At 32.8% G+C, this 18,096-nt stretch overlaps 2 protein-coding genes across 2 annotated transcripts in view; one reads left to right on the forward strand and one right to left on the reverse strand.

Annotated features, from left to right (window-relative positions):
- The window catches only part of LOC106637211 (lachesin), a 472,386-nt gene that overhangs the window by 297,751 nt on the left and 156,539 nt on the right, over window positions 1-18,096 (forward strand). The gene's annotated exons all lie outside the window — the stretch shown is intronic.
- Window positions 8,208-16,143, reverse strand: LOC106637217 (lewis-type alpha-(1,3)-fucosyltransferase). The gene is made up of 2 exons (XM_089595984.1): window positions 15,266-16,143; window positions 8,208-9,117 (listed from the first exon to the last, which is right to left on the reverse strand). The coding sequence occupies exons 1-2, from the start codon at window positions 16,105-16,107 to the stop codon at window positions 8,754-8,756; spliced, it is 1,206 nt and encodes a 401-aa protein (XP_089452110.1). The 5' UTR covers window positions 16,108-16,143; the 3' UTR covers window positions 8,208-8,753.

Raw genomic sequence — 18,096 nt, forward strand, 5'->3', positions numbered from 1 at the left:
CAGAGATCACAGTTAACGTATTTGTTGTCAGTACAAGATGCGACAAAAAAAATTTTTTTTTAAGTACTTGATTGTAGTACGCTATCACTGTTATTAATTTATTTTATTTTTTTTTTTTAATGTGACTCGTTACATATTGCACCTTTTTAAATAAATATTTCCTTACAATAATTGAAATGTATTAATTAAATTTATTAAAAGATTTTTAAGCTAAACTGATTTGACATTACAAGTGGAATGTCCGATATACATAAAATTTTTAAAGAATGTATATAAAATGATGGAGAATGTATAATACTATAATAATTTTATTGCTTCAAATACAACGAAATTCAACTACGGTCTCTGTTTTACCTACAGTGAACATTCGCTCGTGAGTCGTGAGGGGAATTTTTGTTGGGCACCCGATGATTTTTACTGGGCGTAATTGTAAAAATTGTTAAGGTTAGGTAAAAAGTCCGGAGTGACGACCTAGTCCCACGTTTACCGTTCCGCACTGTAATTTTTGAGGGCTATTACTGTGATGTATTGAAGGAGAGTAGTGGGCTTAAATAGAATACCGGTTAAACTGAAGTTTCATATAATAACGTATAACTTTATTCAAGGTAACTATAAGTATAAATATAATGTGTACATAATATTCGATGTTTATCGGTTGCCGACCAGAGTAAGACTGACTCGAGCATTCCGATCAAAGGTATATAAATAAGTGAACTAATATATTATTCTTGGATATCACAACTCTTCCCTCTTTTATTTATTAAGCGCTGAGATCGCCGCAAAATGGGTTCATCACATTTTATTAATTGGTCTACATGTCGTTTTTGGATTTTATTTTCATCGCTTTTCACAATATATGTAGATGGTGAAATTTTCTTAACAATCTCGCCTTTTTCACGTTTCTCGCTTCTGGTTCCAAAACTATCTAAAAATATTTATCACCTGCGCATAGATTTATCTTACGCTTTCCCGGTCTTGCTACTATTTGGGCTCGCTGTCGCTTTTCTACTGTTTGCAATACATTTGGTTTAAGCATATCTAAGCGTGTCCTAAGTTCGCGCTTATACAATAGAAAAGCAGGGCTCTCTCCCGTAGTACAATGAGGAAAACTACGGTAATCATACAAAAATTTATTTACCGCTGCTTCCAGCATCTCTCCCCCTTTTACTATTTTTGTGACTTTGTCTTTGAAAGTCTGGACAAAGTTCTCTGCTGCGCCATTCGTGGCGGGATGATACGGAGGTGAAAAACTATGATACACACCATTTTCTTTAAGAAAGTTCTGAAAATCAGTGCTTCGAAATTGCGGACCACCATCAGTAACGCAGTGCAAGGGAAGTCCATGCCGAGCAAACAATATTTTCAATTCCAGAACAAGCTTATGAGCTCTTGTGTTATTTTTAAAATTAATAATTTCCGGCCATTTACTATGCGCGTCTATTACAATTAAAAACATATCTCCAAAAAACGGGCCGGCAAAATCGCAGTGTATGCGGCTCCATGCTTTTGATGGCCATGGCCACGTTGTAAGTGGGGTATTCGCCGGTTTTTTCTTTTTTACTGAACAAATTGAACATTCATTAACAATACTTTCAATCATATGGTCAATTCCTGGCCACCACACATGTGAGCGCGCATACATCTTTATTTTTACGATTCCAAGGTGAGAGGCATGTAGCTCGTCAAGTATAATTTTGTGCATTGTTTCGGGAATACATGCTCTCACACCCCAAAATAAACATCCTCTCTCTACTACTAATTCTAATCTTTTATTATAATACAATTTTTCGTCGCTTGACAAATTGTTACAACTTGGCCAATCATTATTAATATATCGTATTATATTACTTATTGTCTTATCTTTTTTACTCTCAGTTTCCAACATTTGGCCATTAAATGAAACTGTGCCACTTTCAAAATAACAAATGTTGGAAAAATCAGTATCACACACACTAGTTTCGTCATTTATCGGAAGCCTAGAGAGAGCGTCGCAGTTTGCATTGGCCGCAGACTTAACATGTTCTATGCGATATTTGAATCCAGATAGGAAATACGCCCACCTTTGAAGCCTATTGTCTGCTGTGACTGGAATACCTTTTCGTGGTCCGAGGATGAGTTCCAATGGCTTGTTATCGGTTCTTAAAATAATTTCTCTACCGAAAATAAATTGATAAAATCGTTTAAAACCGAACACTATCGCCATAGCTTCTTTATCAATAATAGATCTTTTAAGTTCGTTTTTCGAAATTTTTTTGGATGCATAAGCGATGGGCCTTTCGGAACCGTCTTTGTACTTATGAGAAAGTATAGCGGACAACCCGTAATCGGACGCGTCGCAAGCCAGTAGAACTTCCTCCTTCGGATCGAAATTAGCTAATACGCGTGGTGAAATTAGTTCGTTTTTCACCCACTCAAATGCTTCACTCTGTTCATTTTTCCAATCAAAGTTTTTGCTATGTAATAAGTCGTATAACGGTTTCATTCTAGCCGAACGGTCTTTCAAAAATCGCGCGTAAAAATTTACTAGCCCTAAAAAAGAAGCCAATTCTTTAGTATTGGTAGGACGAGGCGCATTGGTCATCGCATTTATTTTTGATTTCGCTTTATGAAGCCCATTCTTATCGATAACAAACCCCAACACTTCGATTCTATCTTGCTTGAATTTGCACTTATTTCGATTTAGCCTCAGTCCACACCCTTGTAACCGATTAAGTACCTTTTCCAAATTTTCCATGTGCTCCTTTTCCGATTTACCAGTAACATAGATATTATCTAAATATGCAATGGTACTATCTATTCCGCGAAGACATTCATCCATTTTTCTTTGCACATCTGCTGGAGCAGGAGAAATGCCTTCGGGAATCTTTGTATATCGGAAAAGTCCCTTGTGAGTTACAATCGTTAATAGTTTCTCACAGCTTTCGTCTACAGGAAATTGCATGTATGCGTGCGCTAAATCTAATTCCGAAAAATAGATACCACCTTGCAATTTTGTAAAAATATCATCGATGGTATGAAGCGGATATTTATCAACGATTATAAACGGATTTAACGTCAGTTTGAAGTCGCCGCATATGCGAATATTGCCATTGCTTTTAAATATGGGGACGATCGGTGTAACCCATTCACTTACTTCTACGGGCTTCAAATGACCTAATGAAACTAAACGATCAAGTTCCTTTTCTATAAGTGGCTTAATGGCATGCGCGACGTGCCTACATTTCAACGCAATCGGCCGTGCCTTGTCTGATAGATGAATTTTCGTCGTACTTTTATTATATAGGCCAGGCTCATCACTAAATAATTCTTTGTATTTATCCATCAAGTAGCTTGATAAATTTTCAAAGTCTAGCTTATTTACGTCGATATTGCTTATTCCTGGTAATATTAGCGGCCATAATTCAAAGCAATTTAACCATTGTCTACCAATCAACGGCGGTCCCTGACCAGGTAAAACAAAACATTCAAGTACGCTCGATTTATTATTAAATGTTACCAACAATTCAGTAAGTTTGCCTATCGCTTGTAAAGGTGTTCCGCCGTAAGCATTTAATTTAACATTAGTTTTTGAGAGTCCAAGATCGCTAAAGTATTTAATGTAAATTTTCTCCGAAATCACCGTCGCAAAAGTTCCCGTATCAATTTCAAATTTTAATCTTTGTTTATTTACAGTTACGTTCATATACATAGGTTCCGTATTATGAAGGTATTTAATCTGATTTTCAGAATTATATGTTTTGTCCGAACTTACGATTACTCGGTTCTCAAAAACTTTGTTTATGTTAACTACCTTATCGCCAACTTTATCATTCGACTCGATATTCACACATTCTTTCTCACACTCACACGCATTCATCGTTAAATTAAAGAAATCCTCTTGATGTGTTTGTTCGGCCTGGATATCACCTTGATCCTCTTGCCATGACATCAATTTTACCGCTCTTTTGGACTGTTGAGATTCTTCTTTCTTGCGACATGCCTTTTCGATATGTCCTTTTTTACTACAATAATTGCACGTATAATCACGAAAACGGCAGTCTTTCCTGATATGATTGTTTTTACCGCAACAATAACACACCGTTCCTTGATATGCTGTGCTCGAACATTGTGTACTATCTCTTTCTGTTCCTTTCCACTGAGTCGTAGGTTTGGAGTTTCGATGCTCTGTATCGGGTCTACCCCTAACTCTCTTGCTATTTTTGCCGCCTCTATTACGTGGACTTTCGTGTTCTCGGCGTGTATAAAAAACCTCTGATTTTTTGTATTTATTTTCTAGTGCGTTCGATGACGCTGCAGCATTTTTAACAGCAGATTCATGTGCCATTGCCACCTTTACCGCTTTATCATAATCTAGACTATCATCTTCAAATAACTTCACTCGTATATCCTTATCTCTTATACCACAAACTAATTGGTCATGTAAGGCTACTTTTATATCATCAAACTTACAATTTAAAGACAGCTTTTTCAACTTGGCAGCATAATCAGCAACCGACTCACTAGCTTCCTGCTTAGCCTGATGAAAATTGCAACGCTCCATTGCTACCGAAGGCTTTGGTTTAAAATGTGTTGACACAATTTTCACTAAATCCTCAAATTTTTGATCTACTATTTTGTCGGGAGCCACTAACTGCTTAACTAATTTAAACGCCTCCTGATCTATACGCGTCATTAGCGTCGATACTTTCCGTTTATCATCTTTAATGTCTTTTTCAATTATAAAAAACTCAAATTGTTCTATAAAAGTTTCCCAATCATCACGTTCAAGACAAAATTGCAGTTTCACACTCTCACTCGACATCGTGCTATTTGTTTCTGAGTCTTCACTTGAGCTCTCCGAAGATTGTTCTTCTTCTTTTTCACTTATGTTTTCGACACCGGTCGGCTTAGCTACTGAGGATTTTAAAACTCTTCGTAATCGCTCACGAAGTACCTCATATTTCTCTTGATCATCACTCTGTATATTACGATTTTTTAGTTCTTCTATTATCTGCTGTTTACTAAGATTTTGTATCCAGCTAGTTCCACTTTTATCAGTCATACCCCCATTTCACTTCTTATTGCACTATTTCGATCGATTACTTATATAAATGCACCTTTCTACATTTATACACGACTTCACTGATAGTTCAAAAGTACCTTTCTACAATTTGAACGCGGTTTCTCTTTCCATACACCTCACGCGTCATAGTCCTTTAGAAAATCATCCTCGTCGCCATTTGTGATGTATTGAAGGAGAGTAGTGGGCTTAAATAGAATACCGGTTAAACTGAAGTTTCATATAATAACGTATAACTTTATTCAAGGTAACTATAAGTATAAATATAATGTGTACATAATATTCGATGTTTATCGGTTGCCGACCAGAGTAAGACTGACTCGAGCATTCCGATCAAAGGTATATAAATAAGTGAACTAATATATTATTCTTGGATATCACAACAATTACAATAAAATTTATAAACAATTTCTCTCAGTGTAGAACAAACGAGTTAAATTTACCTATTATGTTACAAGTATTTTTAAGTCTGCTTTTTATCAAAATATTTAGTAAAACTCGAAATATATTAAAAAATTGGTTCTCATTAAAAATCTTGACGGGTGATTTTTGTTCCTTAAAAGTGCATACCGGATCATAAAAAAATTCTTATCTCTTATTTTTTTGTATACTACAAAACACGAAAACGTCTTTGGAATTGGTGAGCTAGGATTTGAGTGGTTTCCTCATGAAAGAGCCAAGTACTTCAACAATAACATTCTGGTAAATCATGTGAAATTAAAAAAAATATTTGTAAAAAGAAGCATCACTACTTAATGTACAAACAAACCAAAATAATAAAAACAAGAGACTACCATAGCGCAGCAGAGCAAAGGTGAATATTATGAAAAAAAAAAATAAAAAAGTAAGACTGTAAAGGCATCTTATGCAGAAATCATTTGTTTTATGTACTGTGTCTCTATACCTCAACCATAACTTTCAAATAATTTAATGACCCTTTGCTTGTTATCGTTACATAAGTTATACGTTTGCTCTACGAAAAATCTAAAAAGAGCTACGTTAACTAATGCCTTGATTCAAGTGAAATAGTGATCCGTTCTTTCATTGACTTTTTTTGACGTTGGTATATCCTTGAGTGAAGAGAACAAAAATCGAAACAGAGGAAGGGAGGTCAGTAGCAACACAGTGAGTACTCCACCACCTGCTTTATCTGATTCGATTTAACTGCGTGTATTTACTTTTCCGTTCAGCTGGATCGGACAGATGCATTTTCCTCGACAACCAAGCAAAGAGTGGAGGAAGAGAGAAAAAGAAGGAGACTCGGTCAAAGGCAACTTGTCTGCTAACTTCAATCCTCGTGTTGAAGTACTTTTACAGAACCTCTTTTTCTCTTTTTCCTGATGCATCGACTCCATTTGAAAAAGACGCGAGTAGCGATCAAGCTCTACATTCTACATTGTACGTGTATCTCTTTTGCAAGGAGTATCGTTTCTGATCTTCAAAGGCGTCATTTTCTCCTTTTGTAAGACATTTCCCTTTCTCATGTTGTATCCATGCATGCTCAAATTTCGGGATAATCCTAAAAGCTTTTTTTCACTACAGTTGGTATTTAAGGAACTTTTTTATACTGTTTGGAAACTATCTAAGTATTGTTATTTATAAAATATGTTCTAGAAATTGGTCACTTCTATTTTTCATTTGGAATTCAATTAAAAATATTGGGATTCTCAATTTTTGGACACGTTTAATTTTTATAACTTTCGAATAGTTAGGAATACATAATATATTATTTCAAACATCTTCTTCAAATGTCTTCTTTTCCAACGAGCTTTTTTAAAGACCTTTTTAGCTTTAAGTGAGCGAGATAGTTAAGAAAAAAAAATTGTTTTTTAAACTGAGAAAAAAGTTAATAGTAAAAATTAGATTTTCCCAATAAAAAATGCAATCTATGTAAACAACAAAATAACAATTAATTCAAATATTGGCTCTTTAAACTATATTTTTTCAAACTCATTTTCAAATTCATTCACTTTTCGTGAGTCTCATCCAATTACAAACGAATAAAAAAGGTTTCAGTCATGTGACAATAAATTTTTTAAGATAGGATAATAATACATTTTGTTCAACTGCCTTTATCAACTCTTGACGCTTCGGTATTTGCAAAGGTATTAATAAAAATAAAAAATAAAAAACGTAAAATCTTACATTGCTGGTTTTTAAATAAATATTTTAACAGCTAAGCACTCAGTAAGTTTGATAGTTGCTTAATTTTTGTGGCTGTTTATAATTTATTTTTGTTTTTTAGTATACGTTACAATTAAAGCAGAAGCAGAAAATCTAACAGACAAATCATATTTTTTGTGTTAAGTGGTGTTGTTTATTCTAAGTCTCTATAATTCTGAAGCGTTTAAAATGTTAAGAAAATGACGTACTCACTGTGAATGACGATAATTGGATTTTAAGCTTAAAAACATAAAATGATTAATTGATTAGAGGTTCGAAGAACAGCAATAAATATTACAAGTAATAAACTGGTGTTAGAACAAAACTATTTTATTTATTTTCTTTTAATGACAACGTTTCAACTAAACGTTGACAGTCCTTTGTAAGTCATTAAATTCAACAAAAATAAAGATTTACACCCAACAGCTACAATACGAAATTATATTAATAATAAAATTTAATTTATAACTTACAAACATATTAAGATATACAAAGCAAAGTCGAACAATGTTAGTCATTATCTTTTCTTGTTTGTAGCAATGAAATAAATAAAAGTATGACTTGGTTCGAGTATTAGACTAATTTTTATTGTTTAACTTTCAAACAATGTCAGATAAAATATTCAAAAACTGTAATAAAAATATTACAAAAAAATTATAATTCTATCTGATATTCGAAATCCATAAGCTTTTACAGTTCGCCTTCATTTAATACAAGGTATATATATATATATATATATATATATATATATATATATATCTCATTACTACGAGCAAGAAAATAAATTGACTAATATTGTTTGACTTTGATTTGTGTGTCTTAGTAGGTTTGTCAGTTATAAATATTATTTTAGTGCAGTTGAAACGTTGCGATTAAATCAAAATAAATGGAACATCGTCGCCCTTAACACTAGTTTATTTATTTATTTATAACGCAAATAAGTTTTCTATGTTCCTGAATGTTCATCATAATATTTAAACCTAAACCTTATCATATATATTATGTATTCATTAAAGTGTATGCAAAAAAATTATGCTGGGTGTAAACATTGTTTATAATACAATGAGAATTGAAGGGTGTTAAAAATATTAAAATAATTATTTCACGTAAAGAAAATGTTTTGACAGTATGAAAGTTTAAATATCTAAATATGAGAGTCAGTAGTATCAGCTGTACTCCGTTATGTTTCTAAGTTTTTTTTTCTTCTTAAATTTCAACAAATATCAAATTTATTTTTGATTCTTAAGGAGTAGTAAAGAAAATTATTTGACATATAATAAAATTGTATTTCAGCAAATAGTTTTTATTTTATGAATAGCATGCATTAAATAGTGACAGTATTATTTAGTAAAAAGTTGTGTAGTAAAGACCTCTCCTTCAAAATCTTCTGTTGTACAAAAATAAATAACGAAATCAACGTAAGTAACAATAAATAAGATTATTACAATCTGTCTCCAATGCACTGCAAAAGAGGTACTCTTTAACCCATGCACTCTACACCCACTCATATACATTTACACTCTCAAATTCCCTAAGGAGATACAGTTTTTTTCGTAGCATAATTAAGGCCACCACGTGAAATTTGGTCGTCTAGTTGTTTTTGAACAGTACATCTTTTATCCTCGCTGTACCACTTTGACATAGCGTAGATTTTCTTTTGTCCAGTATTAATTACCTGGCACAAATCACAGATAACCCGCTGCTTGGGCGAGATGATGCGATAATGACGCTTCCAGTGAAAATATTTTTTGTACGCCCTCACATCTTTTGACAGCAGAATCAGATATTTGGCCAGTTCCTCCGGTGAATCGAAGTCCAGCGCATTTATGTAAGAGTTTGGAGGTGCAAAGCGACTGTAGTTGGCTCCACCATAGACTACTGGAACGACACTATGGCTGTAATAAAAGATACAATATTTAAACACATTTTTTAAATTTCAATTATTATGATTTTAACATAGATCTTTTACTTTTGAAATTTTGAAATGTAAAGTAAATCATCAAAATTGAGTGGGATATGTAAGAATTGATATTAAGAGTCAATATTATGAAATATTTTGAGGATAAGGTGATTGAGTATATACAATTAGCAAGAATAAAATATATGCCGTGAATGAAAGATGTTCAAGATGCATGCAAAAATTCGAATAAGGCAAAACATATTGAAAATGTGTAGAAAGCAATAAATTGGTCATTTATTTTAACAAAATTGTAATTTTATTCTTTATTTGACAAATTAGAGTGTTGGTTGTAAGAATAAAATTGATTTGGCTTTATCGACATGGAGATACATAAATAAGCACTAATATAAACAGGTATCTAAAATTGATGTAAGTTTATACCTTAAATGAAATAAGAAAAAAAAAGCTACAAGTACTACACTTCATTAAAAAACAATATAAGCTTTCCGCATATCGATTTTCACTATTGTTGCTAACACCTTTTCAGATTGTTGCTGAACATATTTTTATTTTTAAGGAGGCTTGGGCGATTTTGAATTAAATGCTGGCTAGGTCTGAAATTCAGAGATTATATAGATAAAGTTTGCTAGATTTTTTTAGGAAAACAAAATAGGTAGGTCAACACATTTATTTTCGAGAAAATCGCTTGTGAAAATTCGTCATTTTAACACGCAACCTTATGGAACCCGAAATTCAATAGACTACCGTACCACAATAAAAAGCTATGGGCCTACACATTAAATTGGTACATGTACTTGAAAGTATAAAGAATCTATTATTTAAAAAAAAGAATAGGATCAACACGTTAAATTTTGAGAAAATAGCGAGGAAAACATCGAACATGAGAATTGTTTTGTTCAGGTACTGTAAGTGCGCATGCGCTGTACATTCATAAACATACAAGCATGAAAATTTAAGTCTAACACAAGTATAGGTATATAATAGCAGATGAGAGCAAGAGAGTACAGTGTTGTCAGCTTTATCGTGGCAGGGCCGTCATCTTTACACAAGGTACCTTGGGAAAACTAATAAATTTTTTAATATCGATTTTCCGAATGACTTTTCCGCGTTTTATTGCTATTTTGTTTACACATGTGTATAATCAAAATGATTATAAAAAAAATATTACAAAGAATCATTTGTATGACAAGTACCCCACAGGGGCCCCTCAATAGATACGACACCAAACGCCCAAGCCTCCTTAATGAACGCGCCTTTTCTTTTCTCACTCGTATGATAAGCACGGTACTTTGGAGTCATTATTCGAGTATAGTTGTTGGAAAGTGAAATAACTGTGACATTAAAATTACAAACATATATTAGGTTATCATACCCATAAGAACAACTGTATCCGTTGAACACCGTAAGAAAAAAATAGTACATTAAGTACGTACGAGGTTACAAAGGCTGCGATTTACGAACCGAGAGGTTTACGGCACGAGCTAAAAGCGAAGCCTTGTCAAACAAGTTTCGTATACTATTTTTCTACCTGAGAACTTAAAATCAAGCGGTGAAGGTGCTATTTTGAGGTTAGATTATAAAAAAGATTATATATAATCTGATCTGTATTATCATAAACTCAAACCATCTTCAGAGTTTCCTTGAAAATAAGCTGTGAACCTAAGCCTATTTAAATTCAAGGAACTGAGTGATAAATTATCACGGCTTATTAAAAAATTTTTTAGTCATGAAAAATTGAGAAATTGTTAAGAAAGGTGCAAGTAACTTGCGCATCACTTTTATGGTCTTTATGGTCTTTAATATTTGTCTCTTTCATACCTTACGTACTTTCTGAATGTGTAAGAGAGACAGACACTTACCCTCGGGCCTCCGTGCCTGTCACTTTCGCACATTATAAGTAGAAATCTATTATCAGAATTTACATTTCACTCTGTTATTTTGAATACGAGATGATATATGTGTATTGATATATGTATTTTGGTTCACAAGAAAATTATAAAAACAACGTTATAAGATTATACAATAAAATTTATAGAAAAGAATAAACGAAGTACGGACATTTCCTTACAAGCCTAATTCAATTTATCACATTACTTTGAGCTGTAGTATAAAGAATAAGTTATTAAGCCATATATGAGTTAAGTAGGTGTATCACTGTCCTTGATTGACACTTTTGTCAGTCACTCGACAAATAGAAAATTTAGAAATACAAAAATCCCAAAAAATAAATCCAAGCCTTCAGATTCCTATTACCCTACATAGTGAGCTTTTAAAACTCTGCCAACTCCCTCAACAAGAGCTATTTAAACCCAATAAATTTTTAAGTTGATTGAATGGTTAAATTATATTATAGTTTTTTATTACAGTATCATGGATAGCAAAAACTTTTAGATAGTGTAAAGTAAGTCATACATTGTTTCTCTGTCAGTGGCATAGCTGAGTATTCTCAGGGCTCACGGTGTGGGGGTGGGGGGTCGTAAGCTTAGGAAGGCCTGACTTAGAAGCGCATTATGAAAAAAATTTTCAAATTCACAACAAACAAGCAAAACTCATGTCAGTGCAACTGCGATACTTATCATTATAAAAATTCGTATTTATCTTAATAGCAAGGAGGCATGATAAAACTTCTTTTATAAAAAAAAATTTTTCAAGTGTTATGATGCAATTCAACTTATCTCAACAATATGTCGAAAAAGTTAGTGTAACAACACTAGGAAAAACCAGCTTTTATGTACTTATGGATTGAGCATTTTTTGGATTTAAGTTGATTTTAAGCGTTTGGATATCGATAATATTGTGATTGATGTAGGCTGACAACACCCTGTGTAATAGTTTTGTTAGTGTTCTAAATTGATCATATTAGGCAGGGGGCTTCTATTAAAATTTTCGTGGAGAGGCCTAGTTTCTAGTTACGACACTGTACCCTCGTTCATCTGCCTTATCAGCTTAAATGAGATTCATCCATTTCTCTAGCAAATGTTGTATTCAGGTATTTTACTGGCAACAACTATAATTACTTATGTTCAAATTAACGGTGAATATGGACTATCTTATTTTTCAGTCATCAGATTGCACAAATCACATTTTACTCAACTGTCACCGGATACAAAACACGATAGCAGTAATTTTGAAATAAAAGGTCATAATTTCGGATTTTTTTAAAACTGCAAAATGCTTATTTTCTGGTCAGTCGTTACTTTTAACAAACAATGGTGCTCAAGTAAACTAAGTAATTAAATAGTACCCGTATTGAGTAACAATTACTACTATAGATCTTTTGTTTAATAGACACTTTATGATTATAATTTTGTTTTCATGTGTGGCTACTTGTAGATTAATTATATTATTACCTTGTTTTAGTTACATGTAGTTCAAGTCAAATTGAAAACTTGTCATATTGTAGCTCTTTAATTACTTCAATGTAATGCGAATTACACAAAATTCAACGTAGATACTCACAGTTTGTCACATATTTTATATTGTAAAAGATAACTGAAACATTACTGCCCTTTTTTTTATGCAAAATATAAACACTTTAATAAAAGCATCCTTAGGCGTGCTTAATACTTCAGAACTAGTTTTATCGATGGATTAATATGTGGATGAAATTTTTCTTATCCAAAACTTAACAAATAATTCACAATAATATTTACACTGGAACCTTAAATTTAATGAGAAAAAAGAAATCAGTTTGAATAGATGTACCATACTCTTTTCAATCTTGCAACATAATTAGTAAGCAAGAGCCTTAGTTTCAGAAGGAAGGAATTGGATAATATAATATGGTGAAGCAACTCAAACTGTAGAACATTATTACATTTCGTGAACTTATGGATTCATATCTCTATAAATCAGCTTAATTTCGATGCTACTTTTAAAGATGTATATATACTTACAGCCACATGATGGCTCTGTCGGTAGCGTGTTGGCCTACAAATTTTGATGTCCGGGGTTCAAATCCCACTCTGGACAAAAACTTCATCAATGAATGAGGTTTTTTTCTGGATGGGATTTGAACTTCAATAAACCTACCGATCTATCTACCGTTTTCCCCTACTGTTATTAAACCCAACGTATGGCTAAATACACTTTGTAGTGTCAAAATAGCTATGTCTGAGCCCTTAAGGGGCGATGATGAATATAAAAAAAAAAAAAATATATATATATATTTTTGGAGCGCGCGGTGGCTCAGTCGGCTAGGTCGTGGATTGGCACGCGGGAGACCGTGGTTCGATTCCCGGCCAGTGCGACTTATCGGGCAAGTACCTCTGTGATTTTTCACATGTGCTTTTTCACCACGCAATGCTCCTCGAGGAGGGCTTAGGCGACCTCCTCGCAGCATAATTGTCTAATTTCCCCCTACCCCCTCCCAGTAATGGGGGGCCTCTCCCATCCCTCTTCCATTCCTTCTCCAAAGTGCTAAGTGCCCATAGTAGTGCCCTTATTAAAGGAGCTGGACGTAGAGCACTATAATATATATATATATATATATGTATATACTTACCTACTTTTGCAAAAGTATACTAATAATTCCTTGCTCAACTGTACAAATGTTATTTATTTTAATTCATTGGACAGCGTACAACGCATGACGGTCGAGTGTAATGTCAGTATATAAGCTTAGTAATAAGTAAAAAGTCTGGATAGTGACAATTGTAAAATCGTAGTCATCACTACAATTCAACATATTGTTATAAAAAATAAAAAAATTTTAGCCAGATTACTAGTAGTATTAATAGCTCACCAAGTTCATCGTATAGTATTTTGCTCTTTATCATATACTTATCTAGTATTTTTTTATTATTGAACGTTTACTGCAACCAATAAGCGTGCATTTGAATACAATCGAAAAAATGTTTATTTGAACAAAATAAGTTTTCATCCCAATTATATAAAAATAATTAAAATTAAAGAATTAATTTGTTTACTACGTATTATTTAATAAATTGAACTAAATACTTATTTTATTAAAGTAAATACACTTTTTAATTTAAAGAAACGTTTATTCGGATTGACGAAGTTTTTTTTTTTCAGTGTAGGAAAAAAAAAGTTGCGCCTAATTTACATCCAAGTAGAAAGGATGTTGACCTTAGTTAACTTTAATTAATAATAAGAAATATTGACATTTTAATAAAAATGTAATTAACATAGGCCAGGTGGAAAAAAAAACTTTAGCATTGGCTTGGGTACTTCTTTTTTCCAACTTTCGAACATAGAGCTGTACTACTTCAAGCGTCTAAATTATATACGTTGTTAGTAATTTTAGAAAAGTTTTTGTAATGATACATTAAATAATGTGATAATGTCATTACCCAGTAAGGCAAAAAAAAAAAAAAAAAAAAAAAACTAAGTTTTTTAACAAGCTAGAACCAATTGCTTTTTTCGATGAACTTTCTACCATACACACTTTATAAACGTTGGACTTGACGTATCAATACATGGTACCTGACAAAACACGCATAATATATACAGAATTACCATCAGTGACTTGATATCTTGAAAGCGAAGAACAGAGAATATAATTTAGTACACCAAGTCAAAAAATCCGAGTCATTCCCAAGCCAAAAAACAAACAGACTTTTAAGTTGAGCTTCAGACATTACATACCTAGTCATGTGTGTGGAGACAAAAGACGTACGATAAAAGTATTTCAGTGACCTATTATCAAACATCATGTAGGTAACTCAAACAACAAATGTTTTGAATAATCTGTGTATGATTCGATTTGTTGTGTTTTTGAAAAAAACATACCTAATTTTTTTTGGTTTCATTTATTTTCGAATAACAATATCTAACAAAACAGTTAGTTTTTTAAATAAACTAGACAACGGTAGAAGACATAACGAAGCTTAAATTTTGTATAAGTCTCTTAAGTTAACTACTTTCTTATCTTATCAAGCATTATATCTATTCGTATGATAGTTCAACTACATCTGACGAAAAACTGAGCTCATCGAAAGACACGCCTTATCTTTCAATGTCTACTACTCTTTTGTGTCCACACTTAAACTAGTCATTGTTCGAAATAATCATAGCTAGTACAGCTCTGCCATTCACACTCTCATTGTGTGACATGCCACTCCTTGAAACCGTAAAAAATACAGTGTAACGAAAAATCTTACTTGAGTGCATTGAAAAACTTTTCGGTGATGTAGTCCTCGCACAGCGAGTTCTCAAAGGACAGGTAGAAAAAATATCTGGGCTCGACCTCGGACTTGAAGCAATCCTGATCCCTCCTGCAGCCAGGGTTGGCTGATGAGCAACTGCCGTAACTAGCCACGGGCATGTGCTTCTCGAGCTCAGCGACATACGCCTCACGCCGACCCCGCGTGTTACAGTTGCTCCTGTACCAAATCGCCAGGTCTTTCTTTCCCTTGATGATCCGATCCTCGTCTCCTTCATTTTCTGCACTCATGGATTCATCCACTTTCCACTCAAAGTACTCCTTTGCACTAGGTACTGCGACGAGGCTCTCGTGGTCTCTGTCTACGATATTGGCGTACGTCCAGACGATGTCACTATCAAAATGGTACGTCGCGGTGACATTAAAGTAGCCATCGAACTCAGGCCCAATGTATCGGTTCACTGGGCTCTCGAGCGCCACAAAGACATACTTCTGGCTGGGCCGCCTCTTGTCTGGTAAATCATTGGTGCTGAGCTCTCCGTTGATGCCATGGAAGACGATAGAGTCAAAGTCTTCGATACTCCTTAAGGATCTGTTGCGTGTGGCGAAACAATTGTTGTAAATTGGGCAGTCTCGGGCCACGTACCCCATACCCAAGTAGAAGTCTTCTTCGTTGAAAAAGGTGTTCCAGTACAGGATTGTCTTGCGATTGAGTTTAGTGGTTGCAGTGGTGAAAGAGGAAGTAAAATGGCTGGATATTCTGGAGGGTACTTTATATTGCACCAGTAAAATATAACAGAGTACGCCTGTCAAAGCAAATGCTCCAAAAAAGTACTTCATGTCTTACACACATATGAACGATTATACTTTGGCGATGCTTACTCTACAACTTATCGTTTTTCTTTTACTTCTTATCTTCACTGAAGCATAGCTTACGACTGTATGTGTAGAATTTCGTTTCTTTTGTTAATTTAATTAGTATTTCATCACCTGTGACCTGTTTTAATATTTAATACTGGCTTAAACAGATTTTTTTATACGTAAAAATTAGTTCTATACCGTAGGTGTTTGCTACGACATTTTTTTATACATCAAATAATAACATTTTAAATGAGCTGTCAGATTAAACAACTCAGTGCGAGGGAATCACATTGTTATATGGTACTATAATGAGAAAATTCATTATACGTATGTCAATTGTTTTTAATCGATACTTTAGATGATCACTATAAATGCGGTTAATACGAAAATAAAAAAATTTAGGAAATTAAACTATCGAAATTCATAACCCCTGTCTGTCCTCTTCATAGAAGTTATTAAAACTTTTTAAACTATACTTAATGTATTAGCCTTTACGATTATGAGAAGTAGTTTATGTATAATTTTTAAAGTATAATAATTTTAATTGAAGAATAACATTTTATTGTTAGTCTTTGTCTTGTTTAAAGACTAAAATTTTTTTTTTGAATGGCACTAGAATACATGGAACATACAGATTATGGATCAAATGATATAAAGACGTGCTGAATAATGTCGGGAAAATTATGTGAAAACTGTAGTTTTTAAAGTTTATTATGTTTAAAGGAATATACTCTTCCACTTTCTAATGGCAAGCTAAAAAAAGTTGTTGTTATTTGCAATCACGGACTGATAATGAAATTTTTTATTGCAAAAAATTTTTGTATTATCTTCATGTATTTCTGCATCACGCTGCTAGAGCACTTTATCAATATCGTTGAAAGGGAAACTCAAAAAAGAATCAATAAGCAATTAAATTATAAGTTCGTGATTGCAAAAAACGCCAATGTTTGTTATCTCAGCTTTCGAGTAAGATATAGCATTTTTTTTTTTAATTTTTTTTTCTAATGACAATTGCAATAACGTTTGTTGGGAGAGAACATATGCAAAATTTACTGAGACATTTGCAATAGTTTAGGTTGCAAAATAAAATTTTTGTGGCAAAACGTTAGAATTCACTATAATCAATTATTTTTGTTTTTGTTTTTTTTCACTTTTTTCCATTAACATATTATTAACAATAAATAATAAATTTTTAAGAAAGTTGATTTCATAAAAAATTTGATTATAAAAAATTGACAGTCGAAAAACTTCTTTCAGAGCAACAGCAGCAGTAATATAAGCTCTAAACTAAATAAAGAATCGGTATTTTTTCATAAATTATTAAATAAATAAATAAAGCTGACTTCTGATTTAGACAAAATTATTTTTCCGGCTTTTTTGAAAAAATTTAATTGGGGTACGACCAACATTCTCTAGCTGGAAAACACGGGATTAAAAATCCTTCGAGCCATAAACTAAGTGCTGCACTCTCTTCAAGTCATTAAAAAAGATTTAAAAAGTATTTATAAGTCTTTAGAAATTTTTTTAGGTCTTCAACAGACTTAATAAGTTTCTTAAAATAATTCAATGAGTTTGGAAGTCTTAAGCTTTTTAAAAGTTTTTCAATAAGTTTTGAAGTTTTTTTTTTAAGTCATTAAATGACTTCTGAAGTCTTTTTAGATTTTTTGAAAGTGATTAAATGTCTAAAAAAACTGTAAGGTCATTTAATAATTTAATTCAATTTTTTCATAATATATAAATGAGCTTAGTTGCACAAATAACATCTCTTTTACAGCCCGGTCAAGGAAGCAAAATGACCGAAATTTTTCGTTATGACGCATTTTTATTGTTGGTTAATTAGTAAAAAAAAAAGAACTGATAACGATTTTCACAACCTACAGTCTAAGATGTCTGGAAAATATTTTTTAATTAAGAATTACCAAAAAATATCCTTTTTTTTACTTTTTGCGCAATATCTCCTCTCTTGTG

The sequence above is a fragment of the Copidosoma floridanum genome, unplaced genomic scaffold (genome assembly GCF_036245765.1).
Source record: "Copidosoma floridanum isolate Cflo_tuat_1 unplaced genomic scaffold, Cflo_Japanese_pri ptg000029l, whole genome shotgun sequence".
NCBI lineage: Eukaryota > Metazoa > Arthropoda > Insecta > Hymenoptera > Encyrtidae > Copidosoma > Copidosoma floridanum.

Excerpts from the sequence above, each read along its gene's own strand:
- LOC106637217 (XM_089595984.1), bottom strand. The coding sequence starts at position 16,107 with ATGAAGTACTTTTTTGGAGCATTTGCTTTGACAGGCGTACTCTGTTAT. Across the intron at positions 9,118-15,265 it reads AAGTTTTTCAATGCACTCAA|CCATAGTGTCGTTCCAGTAG; the intron begins GTAAGATTTTTC and ends CTTTTATTACAG.